The 25,762-nt window shown below is 42.0% G+C and overlaps 1 protein-coding gene across 1 annotated transcript; it reads right to left on the bottom strand.

Moving 5' to 3' along the window:
- Positions 1-16,871: 16,871 nt before the first annotated feature.
- LOC100479705 (olfactory receptor 52E5) lies at positions 16,872-17,813 on the bottom strand. The gene has a single exon (XM_002930589.3). It carries the CDS (start codon positions 17,811-17,813, stop codon positions 16,872-16,874), a length of 942 nt encoding a protein of 313 aa, XP_002930635.2.
- Between the last annotated feature and the right edge of the window lie 7,949 nt (positions 17,814-25,762).

Genomic DNA, 25,762 nt, shown 5'->3' with positions numbered 1-25,762 from the left:
TTCACACTTGATATCCAAGATGCTTTATGCTAAAAGTGAGTGTCAGAATTTCTTTCTCATGAGCCTTTGGACACATGGATTATTCCCTCACTGTGTGGGGACCCGGAAGAGTGAGGCATGGTGGTCATTAGAACATGAAGCAAAAGGAAAGGGAAGGTGTTGATGCTAACCAAAGCAGTCTTTGCCCCACAGCGGGAAAAAGACATGCAGAGAAGTGTGATCTTACAGTCTCAGAAATATGTTCTAGCGGATAGTCGTTGGCTGGATAAACACAGTGTACCGACTTCCTCAGACTCCTCCAAAGGCAGCAGCATACCTGGGAAGTCAAGGAAACTGCTCTCCCCCAGCTCTGAGGAAGCACAGCACATGGACCCGTAACAGACCTCATTTGGCTCCATCTACAGACAATTCAATATTTACTTTTTCAGGAAGAAGCATAGGTCTAAGGAAACTCACAGCCTCTTTCTCAAACAGGACACAGTTCTTAATTCTATTATAAACATCAAAGGCAATAAGTTCAGTGACTTTGTGGAGGGAATCCAGCAAGGTCTGTCCTTCCCTGGAATATTAACTCATCAGGTCCCCCACCCGCTGTGTCCTAACAACAGTGTCTTTTGACAGACCACAAGAACTCTGCACAAACTCAAGGACTGAGCAGAGAATGCACTGCTCATTTAAATCCCATGTCAGGCTCCTGATGTCATGCTAGCAAATGTCAAGGAGGGTTCCAGGAATATGTGTGGACAGTCCTGGGCTAGGGATGGGATCTGGGTTCAGATTCCTGCATCAATCCACTGAGCTTCTAGTCCTGAGATGCAGCGTACCAATGCCCCTCTCTTCATTCTTACCACTGGTATGGGGATGACTGCAAAACATGGAAGGGACTCAAAAGGGCCCCTTTGCTTCTCTCTTATGAGTCTAAAATAAAACCTGACGATCTACTTACTAATCACCTGGAGGAGGAAAACAAGCAGCAGGTCAGGCTCCAGGGCTGACTGTCTCAGAAAGACCAGGAGAGCCACAAAATCTCCAGAGGTCTCCTACCCTTCCCACTGCACAGCTTGGAGTTCAGCTTATAATCAGTGAGTATCAATGACAGAGACAGGCTAAGTGTACTAAACTGAGCTCTTCCTCCTCCTAGACACACAGATAAATTTACATTTTTCAGGTTTACCTGCAGTTAGATGGAGTTATAAGACTGAGTCTGGCCAAGGAGATGGCACACACCTCTTTTAGACACAACCTTTATAGACTCCTTAATGTCCTCTACACTCTCTCCCCACCTCTGGCCAGTTGCCTCAGTCCACTGAAGACATGAAGGCCTAGAAATGATGGAACCACACAATGGGGGAAGCTAAGTTTTTAAAAGAAAGCATGGAGGAAAGCCTCCTCTTCCACATGCATTGTATGGATCTCCTCAAAAAATTAAATTGTACATGTTAAACCACTGATACATGGAACTGTTTGTTTCATCAACCAGCGAGTTATCCTGATTAACACTGCAGTTGACTGAGAAAATCGACAACCAATATTAGAAAGATCACTCAACAATGAAAGCTGACGTGTCTACTAAACAGTAAGTCTAGGGGAAATGGTTGGTTACAACTGAAAATAATTGTGTGCATTTGCAATTGCTGATTCCATTAACAAGTTATTATGATAAGTAGATGAGCTTAACAGATAGTTGGCTGGTTTTCAAGCAGAAATTAATGATAATAGAGAAAGTCCATAAATAAAAAGTCTTGAAAAATTGTCCTACTGCTTGGGAGGTCAAAGGTTAAGAGAAAGCTTTAGATCATCTTTGAAAAACACAGACTCATAGAAACCAGTGCTGAGAAGAGTAGATTATGTGTATAGTGGTCTTACTCAAGTCTGATGGCCTTAGACAGACACCATTACCTAAAAAGGAGTGGCATGGTGAACTGGAAAAGACAATAAAGAAACAAAAGAAAAAACTTAAATTATGCTTAAGAAAATATGTGTGTGTGATTATTAGTGCATGGAACTGCCCTGATACAAATACAACAGATGAGAAACCTGTTTGGTTTTTGAGGGTGTTTATTGACAAAGACACCTGAGCTTGGCATTTAAAGAAAGTTTTTGATTAAGAATTAAAACAATTATTGATCTTAGTATTTTATGAGCTGGAAGCAGGCTCCAAATGCAGTATTGCAAAAGAAGTCACATGTTCCAGTGCCTGTGTGACATAATGCCATGGGGGACAATGAGGAAGACATGTGCCCCCCACCCCCAAAGTCAGAACAAGGGGTCATAGAAACAATGGCAAGTTCTTCCCAGAGAACGTAGCCAGTGTGTAGTCAGGGAACTGCCACCACTTCAGTGGGTAAAAATGTGGCAGTGCCCGCCCCCAAAGTGTGCCAGCATTACCATGGACAAGTTCCTGCTGAACGAATTCCATGCCTCACCTCCAAACGGGAATCTTAATGACGGGTTCTAGTGTCTGCTCCACCATTACCTATGCGGTGAGAGGTGGAAAACGACTGGTCCATGATGAATCACATCAGGACCTGATGGAGAAGACACTCACTGCTCAGGATCTTGGACTTTGTGAGAGCCCGGGTGGTCTCCCTGGGGAAGAGGGTAAGTTTATTTACATGCAAGCGTCTCTCTTGTATCATTTCTCTTAAGAAATGAACATTCAGTGACCCAGCCTCGCCTGTAGGCAGCTGGATCTGTGTGAGCAGTGTGGCCCATGGAATGATAGAAAAAGTGATATAAATCTCTCCCAGATTTGAGCCCCTTAAATAAATCTCCTCCAAGATCCTGAACACTGTCTCCCTTCCCTCGCATGACAGCCCGCAGAAATATCTGTGGAGATCCCTAAGGGCTTAATACGTGGAAGATCCACATATGGAAGAAGCTTGCGTCCCGAAATGTTGGCATGAAGCAAAGCCCCCATGTGGTGGAACAGGATATGAATGAGTAATAAACTTTTGTTGTGCGAAGTTACTTTGATATCTTTGTGGTAGTAACTAACTTTACTTACATTGACGAATTCAATATACGATGGGTTTTGATGTGCACTGCCTCTCTATCTATTATCTGGAGCACGAAAAACTTCAGAAAACTACAAATCTGTCCAGGTGAAGTCCAAAAATGTAGGTCAACCCCTAGACAATATGATAGGAAAAATGGATTTAGTTAGCAAGTATGCCTGATTTCTCTGTCCTGTTTCTGGTCCCTGGTAGCTGAATGACTGCTAGCTTTTTTGCTCAATTGCCCAATTTGCAAAAAATGAGAATAATAATAATTCGCGGGCTGTTCTGACGATAATCACTCTGAAAGTAGTCTACCTCTTGGTAATTATTTATGCTAATCAGTTCTGTGCTCATCACATATAAAGCACTCAATAACTAATTTTGGTTGAGAAGATGAAGATATTAATAAATGTTATTATTACAAATAGTCCTTGGCCAGTAGTACTAATGTAACATCTTATTAAATATGGAGATATAGGTAAGTATGAATACCTGGGCCATGTCATTGATTTGATATTGATCTTCGGTATTACTGAGGAAGAGAAAAATCACAGAATAAGTGTTATATCCCTTTTATTTTTTAAGTTATTCATTCAAATCCCCACGTGGCTAATGAGCAGACAGTACTGTATCTTCTTCTTTTTTTTTTTTTTTAATTTTATTTTATTATATTGTGTTAATCACCATACAGTACATCCCCAGATTCCGATGTAAAGTTTGATGCTTCATTAGTTGCGTATAACACCCAGTGCACCATGCAATACGTGCCCTCCCTACTACCCATCACCAGGCTATCCCCTTCCCCCACCCCCTCCCCTCTGAAGTCCTCAGTTTGCCTCTCACAGTCCATAGTCTCTCATGTTTCATTCCCCCCTCTGATTACCCCCCTTTTCTTTATCCCTTTCTTCCCCTACCGATCCTCCTAGTTCTTATGTTCCATAGATGAGAGAAATCATATGATAATTGTCTTTCTCTGCTTGACTTATTTCACTTAGCATTATCTCCTCCAGTGCCGTCCATGTTGCAGCAAATGTTGAGAATTCGTTCTTTCTGATAGCTGAGTAATATTCCATTGTATATATGGACCACAGCTTCTTAATCCAGTCATCTGTTGAAGGGCATCTCGGCTCCTTCCATGATTTGGCTATTGTGGACAATGCAGCTATGAACATTGGGGTGCATATGGCCCTTCTCTTTACTACGTCTGTATCTTTGGGGTAAACACCCAGTAGTGCAATGGCTGGGTCATAGGGTAGTTCAATTTTTAACTTTTTAAGGGACCTCCACACTGTTTTCCAGAGTGGCTGTACCAACTTGCATTCCCACCAACAATGTAGGAGGGATCCCCTTTCTCCACATCCTCTCCAACAATTGTTGTTTCTTGCCTTGTCTATCTTTGCCATTCTAACTGGCGTAAGGTGGTATCTCAGTGTGGTTTTGATTTGAATTTCCCTGATGGCTAATGATTTTGAACATTTTTTCATGTGTCTGTTAGCCATTTGTATGTCTTCATTGGAAAAGTGTCTGTTCATATCTTCTGCCCATTTTATGATTTGTTTATTTGTTTCTCGTGTATTGAGTTTGAGAAGTTCTTTGTAGATCTTGGATACCAGTCCTTTATCTGTGGTGTCCTTTGCAAATATATTCTCCCATTCCGTGGGCTGTCTCTTAGTTTTTTTGACTGTTTCCTTGGCTGTGCAGAAGCTCTTTATCCTGATAAAGTCCCATAAGTTCATTTTATCTTTTATTTCTCTTGCCTTTGGAGATGTGTCGTGAAAAAGGTTGCTCTGGCCGATGTCATAGAAGTTGTTGCCTATGTTCTCCTCTAGAATTTTGATGGATTCCTGTCTCACATTGAGGTCTTTCATCCATTTGGAGTTTATTTTTGTGTATGGTGTGAGAGAGTGGTCAAGTTTCATTCTTTTGCATGTAGCTGTCCAATTTTCCCAGCACCATTTATTGAAGAGACTGTCTTTTTTCCACCGGATGTTTTTTCCTGCTTTATCAAAGATTAGTTGCCCAAAGAGCCGAGGGTCCATTTCTGGGTTCTCTATTCTGTTCCATTGGTCGATGTGTCTGTTTTTGTGCCAGTACCATGCTGTCTTTGTGATCACAGCTTTGTAGTACAGCTCGAAATCCGGCATTGTGATGCCCCCAGCTTTGTTTTTCCTTTTCAACAGTTCCTTGGAGATTCGGGGCCTTTTCTGGTTCCATACAAATTTAAGGACTATTTGTTCCAGTTCTTTGAAAAATGTCCTCGGTATTTTGATCGGGATAGCATTGAAAGTGTAGATTGCTCTGGGTAGTATGGACATTTTAACTATGTTAATTCTTCCAATCCATGAGCATGGAATATTTTTCCATCTTTTTATGTCTTCCTCAATATCTTTCAAAAGTGATCTATAGTTTCTAGCATATAGGTCCTTTACGTCTCTGGTTAAGTTAATTCCAAGGTAACGCATGGTTTTTGGTGTTATTGTAAATGGGATGGATTCCCTAATTTCTCTTTCTTCAGTCTCGTTATTCGTGTATAGAAATGCAACTGATTTCTGGGCATTGATTTTGTATCCTGCCACCTTACTGAATTGTTCTATAACTTCTAATAGTTTGGGAGTGGATTCCTTTGGGTTTTCCATATAGAGTATCATGTCATCTGCAAAGAGAGACAGTTTGACTTCTTCTTTGCCGATTTGGATACCTTTGATCCCTTTTTGTCTTCTGATTGCTGTTGCAAGGACTTCTAGTACTATGTTGAATAATAGTGGCGAGAGTGGGCATCCTTGTCGTGTTCCTGATCTTAAGGGAAAGGCTTCCAGCTTTTCCCCATTGAGAATAATGCTTGCAGTAGGCTTTTCATAGATGGCTTTTATGAGATTGAGAAATGTACCCTCTATTCCTACACTCTGAAGGGTTTTAATCAGGAAAGGATGCTGTATTTTGTCAAATGCTTTTTCTGCATCAATTGAGAGGATCATATGGTTCTTGAGTCTTTTCTTGTTGATATGATGTATCACATTGATTGATTTGCGAGTGTTGAACCATGCTTGCATCCCAGGTATGAATCCCACTTGGTCATGATGGATAATCCTTTTAATGTACTGTTGGATTCTATTAGCAAGGATCTTGTTGAGGATTTTGGCATCCATATTCATTAGAGAAATCGGTCTGTAATTCTCCTTTTTGAGGGGGTCTTTGCCTGGTTTGGGGATCAAGGTAATATTAGCCTCATAGAATGAGTTTGGTAGCTTTCCTTCTGTTTCTATTTTTTGAAATAGCTTTAGGAGAATAGGTATTATTTCTTCTTTGAATGTTTGGTAGAATTCCCCAGGAAAACCGTCTGGGCCTGGAGTTTTATTATTTGGAAGGTTGTTTATCACTGACTCAATTTCTTCATAGTTAATTGGCCTATTTAAGAAATCTATTTCTTCCTGTTTCAGTCTTGGTAGTTTATAGGTTTCCAGGAAGGCCTCCATCTCTTCCAGATTGTTTAGTTTTTTGGCATATAGCTGTTGATAAAAGTTTCTAATAATCCTTGCAATTTCAATGGTGCTGGTCGTGACCTCTCCCTTTTCAGTCATAATTTTAATAATCTCAGTCCTTTCTCTTTGTTTTTGGACAAGTTTTGCCAGTGGTCTATCAATTTTATGGATTCTCTCAAAGAACCAGCTTCTAGTCCTGTTGATCTGCTCTACTGTGGTTCTGGTCTCTAATTCATTGATTTCTGCTCTAATCTTGGTCAACTCCTTCCTTGTCAGTGGGTTAGGCCTGTCCCTCTGTTGCTGTTCCAGTTTCTTGAGGTGAGAATATAGAAACTGCATTTTAGATTTTTCTATTCTTTTGAGTGAGGCTTGGATGGCTATGTATTTCCCCCTTAGGACTGCCTTTGCAGTATCCCATAGGTTTTGGACCGTTGTGTATTCATTCTCGTTGGTCTCCATAAATTGTTTAATTTGTTTTTTGATTTCCTGGTTTATCGAGTCATTCTTGAGCAGGATGGTTCTTAGCCTCCAAGTGTTTGAGTTTCTTCCAGGTTTTTCCTTGTGGTTGAGTTCCAATTTCAGAGCGTTGTGGTCTGAGAATATGCAGGGGATAATTTCAATCTTTTGGTATTGGCTGAGACCTGTTTTGTGTCCCAGAGCATGATCTATTCTTGAGAATGTTCCATGGGCATTTGAATAGAATGAGTATTCTTTGGTTCTGGGGTGTAGTGTTCTATATATATCTATGAGGTCCAACTCGTCGAGTATGGCATTCAAAGCCTTTGATTCTTTGCTTAGTTTTTGCCAGGGTGTTCTGTCTATTTCTGATAGTGGGGTGTTGAGGTCCCCTACTATTACTGTGTTCTTATCTATATGTCTCTTTATTTTGGTTAAGAGTTGGCTTGTGTATCTTGCTGCTCCCCTGTTGGGGGCATATATATTAATAATTGTCATATCCACTTGTTGAATACTTCCTTTAAGAATAATATAGTGCCCTTCTGTATCTCTCTCTATGGCCTCTAGTTTAAAATCCAGTCTATCTGATATGAGAATTGCTACTCCAGCTTTCTTTTGAGGTCCATTTGCGTGGAAGATGGTACTCCATCCCCTTACTCTAAGTCTGAATGCATCTTTGGGTTCAAAATGAGTCTCTTGTAGACAGCAAATGGATGGGTCATGTCTTTTTATCCAATCTGCAACCCTGTGGCGTTTTATGGGAGAGTTTAAGCCATTTAGATTGATAGAGATTATTGACAGATATGATTTTAATGATGCCATTTCTCTTTAAAGTCTTTGTATCGGTTGTGACTTGCTGCTCTGTATCACTCTTGGGGCCTTTTTACCTTTATAGAGCCCCCCTTAATATCTCCTGTAGGGCTGGTTTCGTGGTTACGAAATTGGTTAATGATTGGCGATTTTGGAACGTCTTTATTTCTCCATCAATTCTGAATGACAGCTTTGCTGGATAAAGGATCCTTGGCTGCATGTTTTTCTCTGAAAGAGCTTTAAAAATGCCCCCCCAAGCCTTTCTCTCATTCCAGGTCTCTGTAGACAGGTCTGACGTAATCCTGATACCTTTGCCTTGGTACGTGAGAAATTTCTTTGCCCTGGCCGCTTTCAATACTGTATCCTTGGATCTAATATTTGCGAATTGCACTATGACATGCCGTGGCGTAGGTTTGTCCTGGTTGAGCTTGGATGGGGTCCTCTCTGCCTCTTGGACACGAATGCTTGTTTCCCTTGCTAGATTAGGGAAGTTTTCAGCTACAATTTGTTCAAATATCTCTTCTAGACCTCTGTTTTTCTCCACCCCTTCAGGGATGCCGATGATTCTGACATTGGATCGTTTCATAGAGTCAGTAATCTCCCGTAATCTACATTCGTGGGCGTGGATTTTTTTAAGACCAGCTTCTATTTTCGTTTTTTCTTCTACTAACCCATCCTCCAATTCGCTAACGCGTTCCTCTGCCTCGGTGACCCTGGCCGTCAGAGCCTCTAGTTTTGACTGCATTTGGCTCATAGAATTTTTAATTTCTGTCAGATTCGCTCTCATTTCTGCCCTTAGGGATTCTATATTCTCAGCAACGCTTTCTCTGATGCTTTTTTCAAGTTTACTCATCATCTTGACCATTGTTGCTCTGAATTCCATTTCTGATAATTGGGATACATCCATATGTATTAATTCTGTGGCCGAGGCCAATTCTGTGGCAGAGGCCACAGACTCATTATCTTTTCTTTGCTGGGGGGGACTTCTCCTTCTCGTCATTCTGATGAAGAGAGATTGCAGGGTTGTCCAGAGCCCAAGTGTTGACTGGGACCCAGGCCGTGCGCCCTTGTTTTATAGAGATCTTAGGGATGTGGGCTTCTTCCTTAAAGAGTTTATTTATTTATTTGAGAGAGAGAGAGACAGTCAGCAAGAAAGGGAACCCAAGCAGAGGAGTGGGAGAGGAAGAAGCAGGTTCCCGGTGGAGAAGCCCGATGAAGGACTCCTTACGGAGCGTTGTGATCACACCCTAATCCGAAGACAGGTGCTTGGTGACTGCGCCACTCAGGCGCTCCGGGTTGTGGGCTTCTTGATTTTTCAGCCTGCCTTCTGGGGGAGGGGCCTGCCTGCAGGTACTCAGAAAACCCTGTTTGGGTAGAGTCTCTGTGTCCCTTGCGAGGGGGGATGGGGATGGGCACCCTGTGAGCCGGTATTTCCGGGCTTTTGTTCTCTGGCGGCTTTCCCTGGCGGTTTGCTATGCCTCTTCTGAGAGAGCAGCAGCGGCTGAAATTCAGCCTCTGTCTCAGAACAGAGGGATCGCGGATCGTTCTCCACTGATGTTCTGGCCACTTTAACTCTGTTTCTGTTGGTGCTGCTCAACCCTGCAGCATCCCGGGCTGTGCGCCCCACACCCGGCGTCCCAGCCCTCACTTCCAGGGCCGGCACGTCTCTGTCCTTTGTGTTTCCAACCCCGCCCGCCGCCAGCCGCCCCGCGCGGGCTCCCGGAGCTCCCCGTCTCAGTCTGGTGTCTCACGGGTGCTGACCGCGAGTCCGCCTGCTCCCCCGTGCAGGTGGCCCTCCAGCCGCCAGCCGCCCCGCGGACGCTCCCGGAGCTCCCGGTCTCAGCCTCGATCCAGTGAGCACACCGGAGCTCCGGAGCTCCGTGAGATGCTTGGTGGTGCACGCTCCCGGCTCACGGACTCAGTCTGCCGTTTCCAGAGTGCGGGTCCGCGGTCCGCCCGCTCCCCGGTGCAGGTGGCCCGCCAGCCGCCCTGCGCGCGCGCTCCTGGAGCTCGCGTTCTAAGTCTGTTGTCTCGCGGGTGCCGTCCGCGAGTCCGCCTGCTCCCCCGTGCAGGTGGCCCGCCAACCGCCAGCCGTCCCGCGTGCGCTCCCGGAGCTCCCTTCTCAGCCTGCTGTCTCAAGCGTGCGGGTCCGCGGTCTGTCCACTCCCCCTTGCAGGTGGCTACCGCTTCCCGGCGCCCTGACACGGCGGCTCCCTCCCCCTTCTGTTTAGCTTCCGATATCTGTGCGCGGTTTCACGGCTCCCCGCTTCGTACCTCGATACTCAGCGCTGGAGATGTTCATTTGTAGAGATCCAGATGTATCTTCCTGCGTCTCAGGCTGATTCCGTGGATATTCCTGCTGGTCTGGTACCTATCCAGCTCAACTCAGGGGACCGGCTGAAAAAGGTGTCCCCTACTCCTCCGCCATCTTAACCTCCCCCTTCTGTATCTTCTTCTTGAAGCCACTTACTAACCCTCCCCTAAGTGTTGGAGATCCCAGAAGTCTTCATAACAGAGTTGCCAGTCACCTTTAAAACACCACGCAGAGGTTGAGAACTGAATTCATCCCATATTGCTATTCCCATAAGCAGCCACAAGAGAGCAGTGTTGACTTGTAGCTGCGACGTATTTCGTTACTCCTGGCGGTAATTCCAGGCTTTATAGACTCGCTGTCTTCATGGCCCACCCGGGGCCTCTGAGGTCACAGCTCTCATTGCTAACACCCATAGGCTTAGAGTTAGCAGATCAGGGTGACTAGGTAGTAAGTAGGAAGCGCCCAAACTCTGCTTTGTCGTATATGGAAAGCATAGTTTGTGTTTTCGACAATGGCTTTGTTTTGAGCATTGGTCACCAGCATAGACTCACTTTTTCTTCCAGATACTTAATTTTTGCTCTCTCTTGCTACTGGGTCTTGATTTAATCTTCATTGGTCCTGAATGGCAGTGTTCAATAGTAGTTTTTGGTTCAAAATGTACAGATCTCTTTCTCAAGAGGCTGTGTTCCCTGTGAAGATTCCTCATTCTAATGTGACTAACACGCAAACCAGCGAGTGAGATTGAGTGGCTAGTGGTTGGCCTCTCCCTTCCTCCTCATGTTTTTAATACACCTCTTTCCAGTGCAACTGGACCATAGTCAGTCTGCGGTAGCAAAGTGACTCCACAGATTTTCTCAGTTAAACTGACAAAACATCTGTGCTCTACCAATTTGATATGGCTTTACTTGACACTACTTGATGCTATCAACAAGACATGTTCAAAGACTGTACTAAGAGGACATTTTTTTTTTTTCTTTCTCTGAGAACTTCATGGCAAAGTTGTGTCTGCCCCTCAAGATCTGGCTCTTTGGGTAATCCTGTCTCTCCATCCCCTTTATCTGTATGAAGACTCACCCCAAATCTGTCTTAGAACCACTATGTCCAGTTCCTTGAGCCGCCTGCACTGGGCTTGACAATTCTGTGAGAAACTGTCATCCTCTTAACCTGTCTCCCAAGGACCAAAGTGGAGAGCCAACCTCAAGTTCATGCCACGTCTGTTCTTATACGTAGGGCTCTACTACTTAGAACGAAAGATGCATTGTAGACACTGTTGGTTAACTCTCTCTTAGTCACTTCAATATCATAAGCAAGGGGATGTTTGCTGAGCCCCCTGAAGTGCCAGAAGCTGTGCTCATCACTCTGAGGGATGACAACAGGTGTGCAGGCCCCTACATCCCTTACAGATCCCTAACACAAGCTGTAGTTTCTATAACCGTGCACTCCCAGTTTGAGTCCAGCTTCTCATAATTACGGTGGCTGTTTGCACTTATCTTAAAACTAATTTTTATAATCGTCCACACAAGGGTCTTATGAAAATTAATGTTATTCAGCAGGAAGACGTTACAGAAGATGAGACCTTCCACCTTCAACATGTAAGGGTCAAAACTGTTCAGGAGGGAAAGGATGAGGGAGCAGAAGGCTGGCTGCAGACAAAGCACAAGCTGACACCCTGCAGCCTCCCCCACCCCCATTCCTGGGTGGGACAAGTGTGATGTTCTTCCAGGAATCTCCCTACTATCTTCATGTTAATATCTTGCTAGAGGGGTAAACAACCTTAACTTGACAATGGCAAGGCCTCCATTATCTTGTAGGTTCTCTTTAGCATATGAAGTTCTTTTGAAACCTCCCTTTATTTCCCCCAATTCCAAGAGTATATAATCAGCCACTCCTGCCCAAGGGTCCTGTCCCCCTTCTTTAATAAATGACCATTTTGCACCAAAAAAAAAAAAAAGAAAAGAAAAAGAAAAAGAAAATTGTTATCCTGCACAGATACTGGTATATTGCAAGTGCTCCAAACATTTGAGCTTTCCTTGTCATTGTCATTACTATCACTGTTATCAGTATGTAAGGACATTGAGATTATTAGTATCATTTTAGGTCCTCAGTGTTGAAGTTGGCCCTTCAGTCCTCTGAGGGACAGGAGGAAGGTGGTGGTGGATAAACTCTTCCAACAGCTGTGAGATGGAGGCGAGCCCTGTGAGAGAATTCTCTTGTGGAAAATGACAAGTGCTGAGTCGCACCTGTGGCTCTGGCTTACAGCCAGGGTACTACCCTCAGGGTAGTAAGAGCCCCTTCTTGTAGGCAAATGGATGTCATTTTCCTTTCCTGCTGTTACTGAGTGTGGCTTTGGAAGAGTCTGCCCTGGAGCCCACAGCAGCCCTGAGCTGCAGTTACTCTGGGGAATCCCTGCAGTGCAATGTGGTCACTCTCTATCCTGCTCAGAGCTAGCTCCAGACTCTTCCATGGCTTTGAANCGGCTATGAAAGCTGCCCCAGTGACATTATGTTATGATGCCATGTCTCTTTGCATACCCGTACGGGAGGACTTGAGTCTGTGTCCACTCGCTGGGAGCGCTGCAGGGTGCTGCCTCAGTTGTCCCTCATGTGGTCACAAGCCCTCAGACTCAGAACTGACAGGAGCCTCACAGTCATGAACTCTTGTCTCTCAGCCCCAGACCCACCATCCAGATCTGCTGGGATGCTGGGACTTGGACTCTGGGACTCTTCTTTGTCAGCTGGCTGCCTTTTAGTTTCTACCCACAGAGAACAGCAGGAAAAGACTGGGAGCCTAAAGCAGGGCAGGGGATACTTGCTTCTTCCTGTCCCTGTCTTTTCAGTACCCTGAGCAATGACTCTTCTCCTGGGAGTGGAGTTGATTCTAGTCTCCAGGATTTGTTGGTTGGTTGGGTAGGTGTTGGGTTTGAATTTGATTTGGGTTTGGAACTCCCAGGATCCAATCAGCCTCACTGAACTTCCTCTGGGGTACCAGCAGCAGCAGGATAGAGTCCCACCCTCAGAGATCTTAGTCCCAGCTCTGAAAGCATGTCCTCTGAGCTTCTGTGACAGCAATACCAGTTGAAGGCAGCACCCTCCTCAGAGCTGTGAGACCCAGTCCCACGGGCCTATCTCCAACCTGTCAAGTTAATGACCCAAGTGTAGGTTCCGCAATCTGCTCCGGTCCCTGGTAATTACTACATTACATTCCATCTGCGTAGATTTGCCTATTATGGACATTTAAAATTAATTGGAATCATACAGTATATGGCCCTTATGCTTTTCCCATAGCATAATGTTTCAAGGTTCATCTACTTGTAGCCTGTATCAGTATTTCATTGTGGCTGAAAAATAATTCATTTGTTAAACCACAATATGTTTGCCCATTTTTAACTGGGTTACTCGGTTTTTACTCTTTTTTTTTTTTTTAAAGATTTTATTTATTTATTCGACAGAGAGAGAGACAGCCAGCGAGAGAGGGAACACAAGCAGGGGGAGTGGGAGAGGAAGAAGCAGGCTCATAGCAGGCTCATCAGGAGCCTGATGTGGGGCTCGATCCCATAACACCAGGATCACGCCCTGAGCCGAAGGCAGACGCCTAACCGCTGTGCCACCCAGGTGCCCCGTATGGTTTTTACTCTTGATCTGTGAGAGACTTTAAATGCTCTAGGTACTAGAACCTTATCATGTATTTGATTTGCAGTATTTTCTTATTCTGTGGGTTATCTTTGTACTTTCCTTTATCCCTTTGTGGGATACAGTTTTAAATTTTGATGAAGTCAGTTTATTTGTTTTTTCTTTCATCACTTGTTCTTTTCGTGCTGTAACTAAAAACATTGCCTAACTCAAGGTTATGAAGATTTACCCGTATGTTTTCTCCTAAGAGATTTACAGTTTTAGCTCTTACATTTAGTTTTTGGAATCATCTCGAATTAAGTTTTGTCTGCAGTGCCATTCTATGTACTTCTTACTGTAGCATTTCATAGGTTTGGACTGATTTTTCCTATTTCTCGTTTGGTTGCTGATAGAGCACCTCTTGTCAGTATCATGATCAGTGTATCTGAAGACTAAAACGTTGCCAGGGGACCAGGGCAAGGTTGCCATGTCTTGTGGTTTTCCTTGATTTGTAGACTGCCTTTTTATGTACTGTACATTCTTAAAAAAATTCAGTATTTTGAACTTTTTGATTAGCCTCAAAACTTACAGAATTTATAATAGTGATGCATTAACTTATTGATATCGTGGATTTAATTTATATATTTTCTAATGCTGAACCATTGTTCTCATCTGTAATTATTCCATATAAGCAGTTTATGATACAGGTATAGAACTTGGAGTGTGAAATTACAGAGACAATTATTAGCTGCGTGATATTAGTGACAAAATTTATCATTTGAACTCTTAATTTTCATTTACCTGAACTGACATAAATACTAGTGTCTATCTTTTAGGAGTATTTTGAAAATTGAATGAGGTAATGAAAATAAAGCACTCAGCGCTCAGTGTGTACTCTTCTAATAATATCTATTATTTTATTTTTGAAATATATAACCAAATTTATTTTTCAAGTTTATTTATACTTTTTTATCCGCATTTGTATGTGCAGTTGACCTGTTTTTTTTCTTTGTCCTGAATTTTTCTGTATTTTCTTTCTTCTCTATTTGCCTTTTGATAATGTTATTTTCTAAAATGATTTTGAAAGGTTTGCAGTTTTTTTAGTATTGCAAAACAGTTAACATAGTATAAGAAACATGAAAAACTATCATGGTCTGGCATCCTACTTGGAAGAAAACCTGTGATGACCTTTTTGTCATCTTCATCACCATTTTGATCCGTTTAGTTTTTTTAAATCTTGATCACTTTTTCATTTATTTGTTTATTCAAGTACATTTGACACAAAATATCATTCCCTCCACTCACTTCCTCCCTCAGTTACATTACTATCACCGTGGCCCATTCTCTGCATTTTTCTTGCTCGCCCTACCTTGAGTTTCAGCCAGGGTCCCATTTCCAAACAGAAGGCGACTTCATATTTTTGTGGCTCCCAGAATACCCAAAGAAATCAATGGTCTTATCTAGCTTACATACTCTGGTAAGAATGACCTTATATTATGTCGGCAGCCACTCTATTACATCTTGCCCTAAAGCTCACTCTAATAAGAACTGTGGGTGATGGGGTTTCCCTGAGGCTCAAGTCCAGATAGGGCCCTCTTTTTTTTTTTTTTTCAATTTATCAAAACGGCTTTATTTTATTTACTCATTTTTTGGATTTTTATTTAAATTCTAATTAGTTAATATATAGTGTAATATTGGTTTCTGGAGTAGAATTTAGTGATTCATCACTTACATATAACACCCAGTGCTCATCACAAGTGCCCTCCTTGATGCCCATTACCCTTTAAGTGCATCCTCCACCCACCTCCTTCCACCAAACCTTAGTATGTTCTCTATAGTTAAGAGTCTCTTATGGTTTACTTCCCTCTCTCTCTTTTTTTTTTCCTTCCCCTATATTCATCTGTTTTGTTTCTTAAATTCCACATAGGAATGAAATCATATGGTATTTGTCTTTCTCTGACTTATTTTGCTTAGCATAATACACTTCAGCTCCATCCAGGTCATTGCAAATGGCAAGATTTCATTTTGGTGGCTGAGTAATATTCCATTATATATAGGGAATACACACACACACACACACACACACACACACACACACACACATCACATCTTCTTTATCCATTCATCAGTCAATGAGCTCAGATATTTGGGCTCTTTCCATAATTTGCCTGTTGTTGATAATGCTGCTATAAATATTGGAATGCATGTGCCCCTTCAAATCAGTGTTTTTGTGTTCTTTGGGTAAGTGCCTAGTAGTGCAATTGGTGGGTAGGGTAGTTCTGTTCTTAACTTTTTGAGGAATGGCTGCATCAGTTTGCATTCCCACCAACAGTGTCAGGGTGTTCTAGATTGGGCCGTCTTAATTCTTTGGGCTTTCCAGTCTCCTGACAGACAGACCCTCTGACCAGGTAAGGGCTGAGGGTCCTAAAGGGCCCCAAGCATTGGGGTAATCTGGAGTTGGAGCCCTTACTTCATGATAGTGACTATATATTAGAATTGGGTTTAGTAAGCTAAACCTACATATGCTAGAAGTAACAACCGTGCTAGAAATACATTATTTATTTCCAAATCTTTTCATGTTTTACAAACTGCAAAGATTTTTTTCAAGTTTATTTATTTATTTATTTATTTTGAGTTCACAGTGCCAGATTAATATAGCTTTATAGCATTTTATTGGCAAAGATACTTCAAAGAGCTCTAAGTGAAATTCTCAGGTAAATCTTCCAATCAAGGCCAGAGCCGGAATTTAAACCTAGATCCTATGACTCCAGGTTAATTTCTCTTGCCACCGTATCCTGCTCGAAACTGATGAGATCCCACCTCATGTTAAGACATGAACTTCTTCTGACATGTGAATGAAGAGAAACTCCATGTGGAAGGAAATTATTCAAGGCAGTTCCTGGGGCCACACCTTTTTGCAAACCTTTTTCTCCCTTTAGGAATTTTGTAATATCAGTGTGGTTTAAATGTGAGTGTTATGTTTTGTTTTGCTTTGTATTCTCCTTGTGGCAAAGCAGAGATAGTTTTGGAAGCTTTGAACTATGCCTTGCAGTGGGTGTACAAATAGGAGGGATGGGGGAAATATAGTGTGACTGGCCTGTGTGGGAGTGCTGCAGTTTTACAAAAATATTTCCAGTGTTTAGTTCTGCTTTGATCTTATTATTATTTCCTTAACTGTCATAGAAAATCCTCTTGGGGCTAAATGTCAATAGCCTTTAGGGTTAAGCATCCTTAGTACACGATCTCTTATCTGTTTTGTCCTGACCCCATAGATAACAGGGTTAAGAGCAGGGGGAACAACCACGTACAGATTGGCTAGAAGAATGTGGATGTAATGAGGGATGTTGTGGCCGAAGCGATGTGTCATGAAGGAGAAGAGGGCTGGCAGGTAGAAAGCTATCATGACACAAACGTGGGAGCCACATGTGCTGAGTGCCTTGAGCCGGGCATCCCAGGAGGGGAGGTGGAAGACTGCTCGGAGGATTTGGACATAGGAGAACCCAATCACAGAAAGATCAATGTATCCCACTGAGAAAGCAATCAAGCCATAGACAACATTGACCCTAATACTGGCACAAGCCAACTTCGCCAAGCCCATGTGTTCACAGTAGGTGTGAAGGATAACCCGGACACCACAGAAAGGCAATCTCAGGATGAGAAATATGAACGGAGTCACAAACACCCAGGTCCTGACGATGATGGCTATGGTCAGGATAGCTATCACCTTGTTGGTGAGGATCATGCTGTATCTCAGGGGGTTGCAGATGGCAACGTAGCGGTCTATGGCCATGACTGTCAGCACCACAGACTCGAGGCCAGTACATATATGGATAGTGTACATCTGTGTGATGCAAGCACCAAACCCAATCTCCCTGAGATTGAACCAGAAAATGCCCAGCATCTTCGGGATGGTGGCTGTGGACAGGCCAAGGTCAGTGCAGGCCAACATGGCCAAGAAGTAAAACATGGGTTGGTGGAGGCTATTTTCAGTCTGGATCACAAACAGGATAGTGATGTTCCCCAGGAGGGCTATCAGATACACTGCAAAGAAGGGGAAGCCAATCCAGATGTGCACCTCTTCTAGCCCTGGAATCCCCATCAGAAGGAAGGAGGGAGGGTGGAACTGTGTATTGTTGAAATGAAGCATATCGCTGGTCGTTGGTTATAGACACATTTCTTGAAGGACCTTTCTTGCTTCCAGGGAGGGACCCTGACCTCTTTCATAGCATGTTGCCTATTTTCTGGAGAAACAGAAAATCCATTCTTTAATTCCATAATATAGCAGAGGAAATCTAGAGAGGCAACATGAGGCACAGTTAAAAAGACACTCTCACTTCAAAGTACTTGTCTGACCCACATAGAAAATCATGTAGAACATATCCAAATACAGGAAATTCCTGCATGTCTCCCATCTTTTTTCCCTCAGTCTCTAAGGAAGAACCTGCGTATGGCAAATATTTATTATTAGTTGTATCTGTTAATCAAGATGTGAAGCATAAACAAGATGGTGTGTGTGTGTGTGTGTGTGTGTGTGTGCATGTGTGTGCTGGACAGGACTGGGAGTGTGTGAAGTGGATGGTTCAGGGGAATGATACTTGCAAAGCAGACCTGAAATATTAAGGAGATGCTATGTGGGAGGGAACCCCATAAAGGTGGAAGACTGGATGACTGGTGTTTGGATCTGAGCTAAGGAATGGAATTAAGAAATTTAGACACATTGGGAGACCACTATGTGATTCCAGAGAAGAAATACCCCTCCTAGAACTACCAAGTCTTATCACTCACTGGGTTATATTACAATCCCATTCCTGAACAGTTTAACTCTGGTTGTTCCCAGATATTTTGAAGGGCCTTTTGTGACCTTTAATCTTCTTTTCTGCCTTCTTCAGGCTGCATTGTATTAATGGGTAATCCTTCATGCTGCCTGGATAGTGACGATATGTCTATCTTTCTTAAAATTAGAGCAATACCAAGGCCAGACATTTGCCTCCATTTGGGAACAGTGCAGGTTATATTAGTGCTACAGCTAGTTTCCCTGATATAGTGACAGAAGCTAATGTGTTGAATTTGGCACCAGCCTTGTTTACTGTAGCAGTCGAATCTGTCTGGTGTGCCTTGTGGTTGAGTCTGGGTTGTAACTGGCCCGGTGCCATGGATGTGAGCTATGACATGGCAGATCCTGTGTGCAACCATTAGAAACTATGCTGTTACAGGTGCATTCTCTGGGGCATGCTGGGCCATGGGTGGAATACCTACAGGGACTGGGCTTGTCGAGTGTAGGCAATGCTACATCTAAGGCAGGGCTGTATGTTTTGCCTTGATGTTCCTGCGAGTGCAATGAGTTCTAATATGGTGGTACCAATTTTAAAGAAATAAAGTTCTCATGACATGGCTTTAACAGAGGCCTCAAGAACTGCTGTGGATGTGTCATTTGGACTGCCATTTCCTCACACTGTGTCTAATTTTTAAAAATAATTAACTGTGGAGTTGCTTCCAAAGATGTGCTACAATCCTGGTGAAAAAGGGAAAACATGTTATGAGGTGTTCAGCCCCGGGTTGTGTTGGTCCAGTCATTTCCTTCTAATGGGGTCTGATCCCATGGAAGTCAGTATCCACACCATCCACCCCTCAATGACACTTAACTAGATTCACCTTTCTATGCACCTCTACTCCCTGCATGACATTTCGTTTGTCAGAGAATTCTTTTCATTTTGCTTTCTAATAAGAAGAAAAATAACTCAGGTTGTTAGGAAGAAAAATGTCTGGCCAACATTATTATACACCAAGTACTTGCTCAGTGCTTTGCAAGTATTATTTTCTATAGAGGTTAAAACAGGTCTGAGATTGGTACCACTATTGTCCTCATTTAGAGAGGAGGCAAATGAGGCTCCAGCCAAGGGATTAAAAACTACATCCAAATCAATAATTGCTGCTATTAATCATCAACTTTTAAAATATGTAAATTGGGAATGGCAACACTGATCATGTGGGCTGGTCTGAGAATGCAAAGTTGTGGACGTGTGTTACCCCTTCTCTGCCCTGCACAGAGATCTACATAACTGTCAGCACTGAGGAGGAAGTGGTGGACAAGGAGAAATATTTCCTGAGACCACCTCTTTCTATGCCACTTGCCACTTCCTGCCACTAATTTCCTGTTATTTCTCATGCAATGTATTTCTTATTTCTATTAACATGAAACATCTTTCCGGTTACAAATATTTGAAAATTTTGAATAGATTTTTACTCACTCTAAATACTTTTCTAATTAATTATTAAGCCCTGTTGGTTCTGTTTTTGAAATTTATACATATTTATATTTTTTATAATAATATTTTTTATTATATTATGTTAGTCACCATACAGTACATCGCTGGTTTTTGATGTAAAGTTCAATGATTCATTAGTTGTGTATAACACCCAGTGACCATGCAATACGTGTCCTCTTTACTACCCATCACCAGCCTATCCCATTCCCCCTATTCAGGCCTCAGTTTGTTTCTCAGAGTCCATAGTCTCTCATGGTTCATTCCCCCTTCTGATTACATATTTATATTTCTAACTACATTTTTATTCCTATGTTTCTCCCTATTTTTATTTTTGTCGATATGCCTTGACTGACCAACATTGTGAAACTGACCTATTACCACATTGTCTTACTTGTTTTTTCAGTTTTTGTGTTTTCTCCCATCTGATGCTTCTAGAGGGACCAACCATAAATACCAATATGATAATCATACCCCTAAATGTGGAATGCAATTATTATTAGTTTAAAAATATTTAATTCCTCCATGGTTATTTTGAAAGATTAAAGAAAAGTAGAGGTTATATATCACAATAGTATTAATTAGGAAACTATAGAGAAAATTTTGTTGGTACAAAACTTAAACTACTGGCTAAATGATTTTATCTATCAGTGAAATAGGATGGAATAAGGAATACCTTCATTTGGTGGAAATAAGAATGCAATGGGAAAGAATTAGCAAAAGGACCAAAACTTGTACCCAAGTTTCATTTTATATATCCACTGGTTCCTGTGACGATAAACGTGTCTTTTGTGGCATGCAGCTTCCAACCCAATGGTTGCATCTGGAGCTGAATAGCCCTTCTAAGTTAACCTACAGTGAGGCAAGGGAGCCAGGTACTTGTATTGCTGTGGTATCTAGTCATTGGCCATGGGCCACCCTGTGTGATGGGGCACAATTTTGGATGAGATATGTCCTTCCAGGAAGGGGTGCAGATGTGAACTCTTAGCATCTGGTATCTCCAGCAGTTGAGGGAAAGGTGGACAGGTCTTAAAAAGCAGATCTGGGAGGGATACCATAGTATATACTACAGATGGCATTGTGCCTTTGTTCTCCCTTGGCCTTATCTTATCCTCTAGCCTTGGGAAACTTAGTGTTTCCTTACTTATTTTTCCGCATTTGAACTTCACATTTCACTTTGTCTTCTTTCTCCACTTGCAAATTATTCTCTGTATTTCTGTGGTTGGAACAAAACTTTAATTTGCAACTGGCGTGGCTTGGAATAAAATTCATGTTTATTCCTAGTTCAACAAAAAAAATCCTTCGGTAATGCACCAGACATAATCCCCACTCCCAATTCAGGCACATACACACACACACACACACACACACACACACACACACACACATTTTAGTATACTGCAGAAAGGCTTACAAATCTAAGTTCACTGCAAGTAACTGTAGCTTGAGAATGCATGCTTTGATCCTGTTTTTTTCTGGACTTGAGATTGAATTTCATGCAGACCTTATAAGTCCAGCTGTCCCATTGTCTGGAGACTAGAAATAATGAAGGATAATAACTGGGTGTGGCATGGCTACAACCAGGGAGTGATAAATTCTTCATCTATTAACATCCTTCTCATCTTCGTGAAATGTTCTCTCTCGGCTTTTTAAACACTCCTTCCTTCTAACTCTCAGAATACTCTGAAATGTGCTTACTCCTGTCTTCCTTCGTCTTTCCTTTAAGCAGTATTCTGTCCTTATCTGTAGTCTCTACTCACACAGGTGTCTCCTAAGGATGATTCCATTCACTTTCCTAACTGCAAGTGCCACATTTTCTCCTGGTGATTCTCAAAAAGAGGTTTCTTAGAAAATTTCTTCCCCAATTCTCCATATACCTCCAAGTACTTTACAGGATGTGTCCCCCACATATAGCTGAAGCCCCCCTTTCCAACAAGCTCTGTAGTAAGTTGTTCATCTCTACTCTGAAACTTTTTTTCCTCCTTTTCCTCAATTTTAGGTAATGGTGCTATATACACAGTATCCCAGGCAAAAGACCTTGGAGATATCCTAAGTACTTTTCTCTTCTCTCTATTCCCTCATGCTTCAGAACCCATCATCAACTCCTGACAACTCCCCATTTGAACACAGTTAACTACAACTGAGCCCACTAGGTGCCTAGTATTAGTGCTTAAAGTACTGGGTGGCCAAAATCAAATCCAGGCCCTGCTCTCATGGATCATGTAGTCTGATGAGAGAGACCAACACTAATCAAATACATTTATAAGTGCAAAGTAACAGTTGGGCTCAAAGAAGAGTCGCTGTACACTACAAGCTTATTTAACCCGGCCAGGGATCGCGGGGAATGCTCTCCTGAGGAAGTGTTAACTACATGGATAGCTGATGCCTAAGAGTCCAGTAATAGTGAGTGGAAGAGGGAGAGGAGTGAAGAAAAATATTTCTAGTTAATGAGAACAGGTGGTACAAAAAACTGAGTGATGGGATCGTGTAAGCCCTTGTGGTTAATTTTAAAGAGTTTTTCTCTTCATCCTAGAAACAATGAGAAGAAACTGTAGGATTACAAAGTGCAGTGAAACATGATCTGATTTGCATTTCAAAAAATCACTCTGGTTCACTGTCAAAAATGTACTATTAAAGGCAGCAAGTGCATTTGTAGTCAGGTCAGCTAGAAGTTTATCAGAGACATCCAGGTTAGGGATGATGTTATCCTGTACCATGCTGTTAGTGATGGAGCTAGGTTTCAGTAGGTCAACTTTATAACTGTTTAATAGGGTTAGTCCTCAGAAACAGCTGTCAAATTTATTTTTCTTCCCCTTTACAACTGAGTAGATTAAAACTTCCATAATCTTCTATCTTAACTTTTTTTTGGTAATTCATCCCTCTTCACCAATGGCTCTCAATATTTTTCCTGTTGAAAAACTTGTATCTAATTAATATAATCATGTTAATAAAATGTAACTGAGACGCAGTGATTCACATCCTAAGAGAAGGCAGCAAGGGGATCTGTGCAGGACTAGGGGAAAGGGACTGAGGGCTCATATACAGTTTGAGAAGTCCTCCATCCACTCCTCAGGGTGGCACTAAGCATGGGCAGGGGAATGAAGGTTATTTCACCTAGCTGGGTCTGTTGTATTATTCTTGTAATAAGAGATCAAGCTTATGGATCAAGGTTCTCAAATCTTATAGATTGTTTCATGTTCTAATAACTTCTTCCAATTTTTAACCTTCTATATTTAATATCATCTGCAAACTTACCACTACTAGTACTCTCTGCCCTCATCTATTATAGAAGTTCCCTCCCAGTTCTGGATCCTTTAATTCATTTGACAAATATTTATAGAGTGTTTACTATCCACCAAGCATTGCTCCAGATGTGGGCATGCAACAGGGACTGAGTTGAAGGCCCCAATTTCATGGAACTTAAATTCTAGTAATGCCAGTATTTTGCTTCTTGATTAACACAAGGTTTCTATTGTCATAGTTTTCCTTCCTTTTTTTTTTTTTTAACTAATCTTTATAGGGAAACTCCAAAATGTGCTTTGGTATTCTAAATATACTATGGATTCAGAATGTTCCTGGTCATTAAATTTATTGTCATTGGCAAAATTATTTTCTGTTTAGGTCATTGCCTCTACTATAACCATGATCATTATTTATGCAGTCACTCTCCCCTTTTGTGTGCTTAATCATTTTTTCTGTTTAATGAGCACTTCCATGTAAATTTTCTAAGTTTATCTTCACAGTATCTCTCTGGGGCTCTCTCTTCCTCTTGCTGTCTGAACTTCTCTTTCCTTTCAGAGACTCAACTTTCTGGTAAACTGTTGGGCTTCTACCAGGGACTGGCTTTTATTCTTTGCTGCAGAATTAAATAACTTCTGTATAAGGTTCCCAGGCTTCCCATCTTTCCACCTGTCTCTTCCCCTTTCTCAGATATGCTGTAACCTCCCACTAAGATGCCTGTTCCCAGTGTAAGAGTTTCCCCTCTGAGATGACAAAATAGAAAGACGTAGGGTAGGAAAGACTTCATTTGGGCCAGCTAATGAGACTTACCATTGGTATTTTCCTTCATGTTTGCATTTGACCTTCTTTGTTAAATGTTTGCACCTACATACAGGTTCTGGGGTTCACTGATGTCCGTTAGTTATTTAGCACTGTGTTTTGCTGTGTATTTTTGTGTGAGTGACTGATGTGCAGCTGTGAATCCAGGTTGTTCTCACCACAACTCCTCTCTCTTGCTGTACCGCTTGGAGGTGGCCCCAGCTACAGAGACTCTGGCTGAGCCACCAGAGTTCCCTTGTCCCAAGGACCACTTCTCTTCCTGCCACTGTGAACCCTCTTCCAGTATAAACAGGGACTGACTCACCTACCTCTGGCCAGCATGTGAAAAATCGTTTGCCAAGAACTGGATGCCATAGACTGCAAGCTGCTTGTGACTGAGTTTCCAATAGTCAGGGCCAAAGAGTTATACAAGAACCCAGTCCCCTGGGAAGGGTTGGATCTGGAGTATGAGACAGAAAATGTCCATATCCCTGAGGGTAGAGCTCTCTGTTTTCTGGTCAGAGATACCTTCTGGTTACAGATGATCTGTAATCTGTGTCCTCCAGCAAGTACCATCCTCAAACAGGTCCCAGATTACTAGCCAGTCAGAGGCTTAATGGCCTCCTGCCTCACTTTAAATCTTGCTGTGGTACTCAAATTATGTGAGAATACCTAGGAACACAAATATTGAACATGGGAGACAATTACATGATTATTTCATTCCTTTTAAAAAAAAATTAACCCTCAAGGGAAACATACTAGATTTGATTTCAAAGTGTATCTGTCCACATGATTTTTTAAAAAATCAACATTATTTTGGATAACTCTTCATTTTGCTAAAAGGATAAAAGGAAATTAAAATCTCTTCTAAAGGAGACCCTGGGGAACAAAAAGATACAGTATCTAATATCACAGATATAATCCTGAAAAAAGAATATAGAGTAGTAATTGAAAGGAGAATATTTAAGAATTCAGGTTCTCAAGATCTTGTCCAGAATTTTCCTCCAGCTCCTGTGGGCCAATGTGCTGGATGTCTTCTCTGCCTCTCCAGGACCACTCCAAACTCTATCCTGGAGGACTCACAAGTAGGCACTACATCAATATCCTCCCTTGCCCTTTGGCATCTCGTTGGGTTAAAAAAAAAAAACAGAGAAAGCACTATCAGAGAGTAGGACAGGAGTAAAGTCAGGATATTCTGGCTTCCACCTGCTCTCTCCTTGCAGGTGACTTGCCATTCATCATGGGCTGGTTGAGTCCTTCAAAATAAATCCCAGCTCCTGTCAGGTAGCCTTCTTCATAATGCTGTCTGAGTCTCTATATTCCAGAAACCACTTCTTGTCTTCAGGCCAAGAAGTTGTAAATATCCCTCACCTGTGCTATCCCTATTACTCCTTGTGGTTTCCCTACATTGTGCCTAAGGTTTGTTGCAATGTAAGGAGCTCAGCCTGAGTTTGCCAACTATTTTTTCCAAAACTCTAACTAATATAGCCAATAAGCAGCCCTATCTTTTCCTGAAGATTTGTCTGTTTAAACTTAGTTTTACTTTATATAATAATATACCATACATAATACATAACATATGATATTTAACATATGTATATATGTCATATATATACATAATTTTACAGGTCTTACTTTTTTACTTTTGATGTGAGTTTTTCCTTTGAGCCCCAGTTTCTCAAAGACGTTTGAATTATACCCAAATATGTCTCAAAGCAGCTAATTTTGTAGTTGTTGGAAAAAACTAAGACATACTTCACAAAAGATTCAAAAATGGTCAATAAGTGCTGAGCAT

The sequence above is a fragment of the Ailuropoda melanoleuca genome, chromosome 8, assembly GCF_002007445.2.
Source record: "Ailuropoda melanoleuca isolate Jingjing chromosome 8, ASM200744v2, whole genome shotgun sequence".
Lineage (NCBI taxonomy): Eukaryota > Metazoa > Chordata > Mammalia > Carnivora > Ursidae > Ailuropoda > Ailuropoda melanoleuca.
The sequence above is the reverse complement of the archived record's forward strand: the minus strand, read 5'-3'. Positions and strand labels throughout refer to the sequence as shown.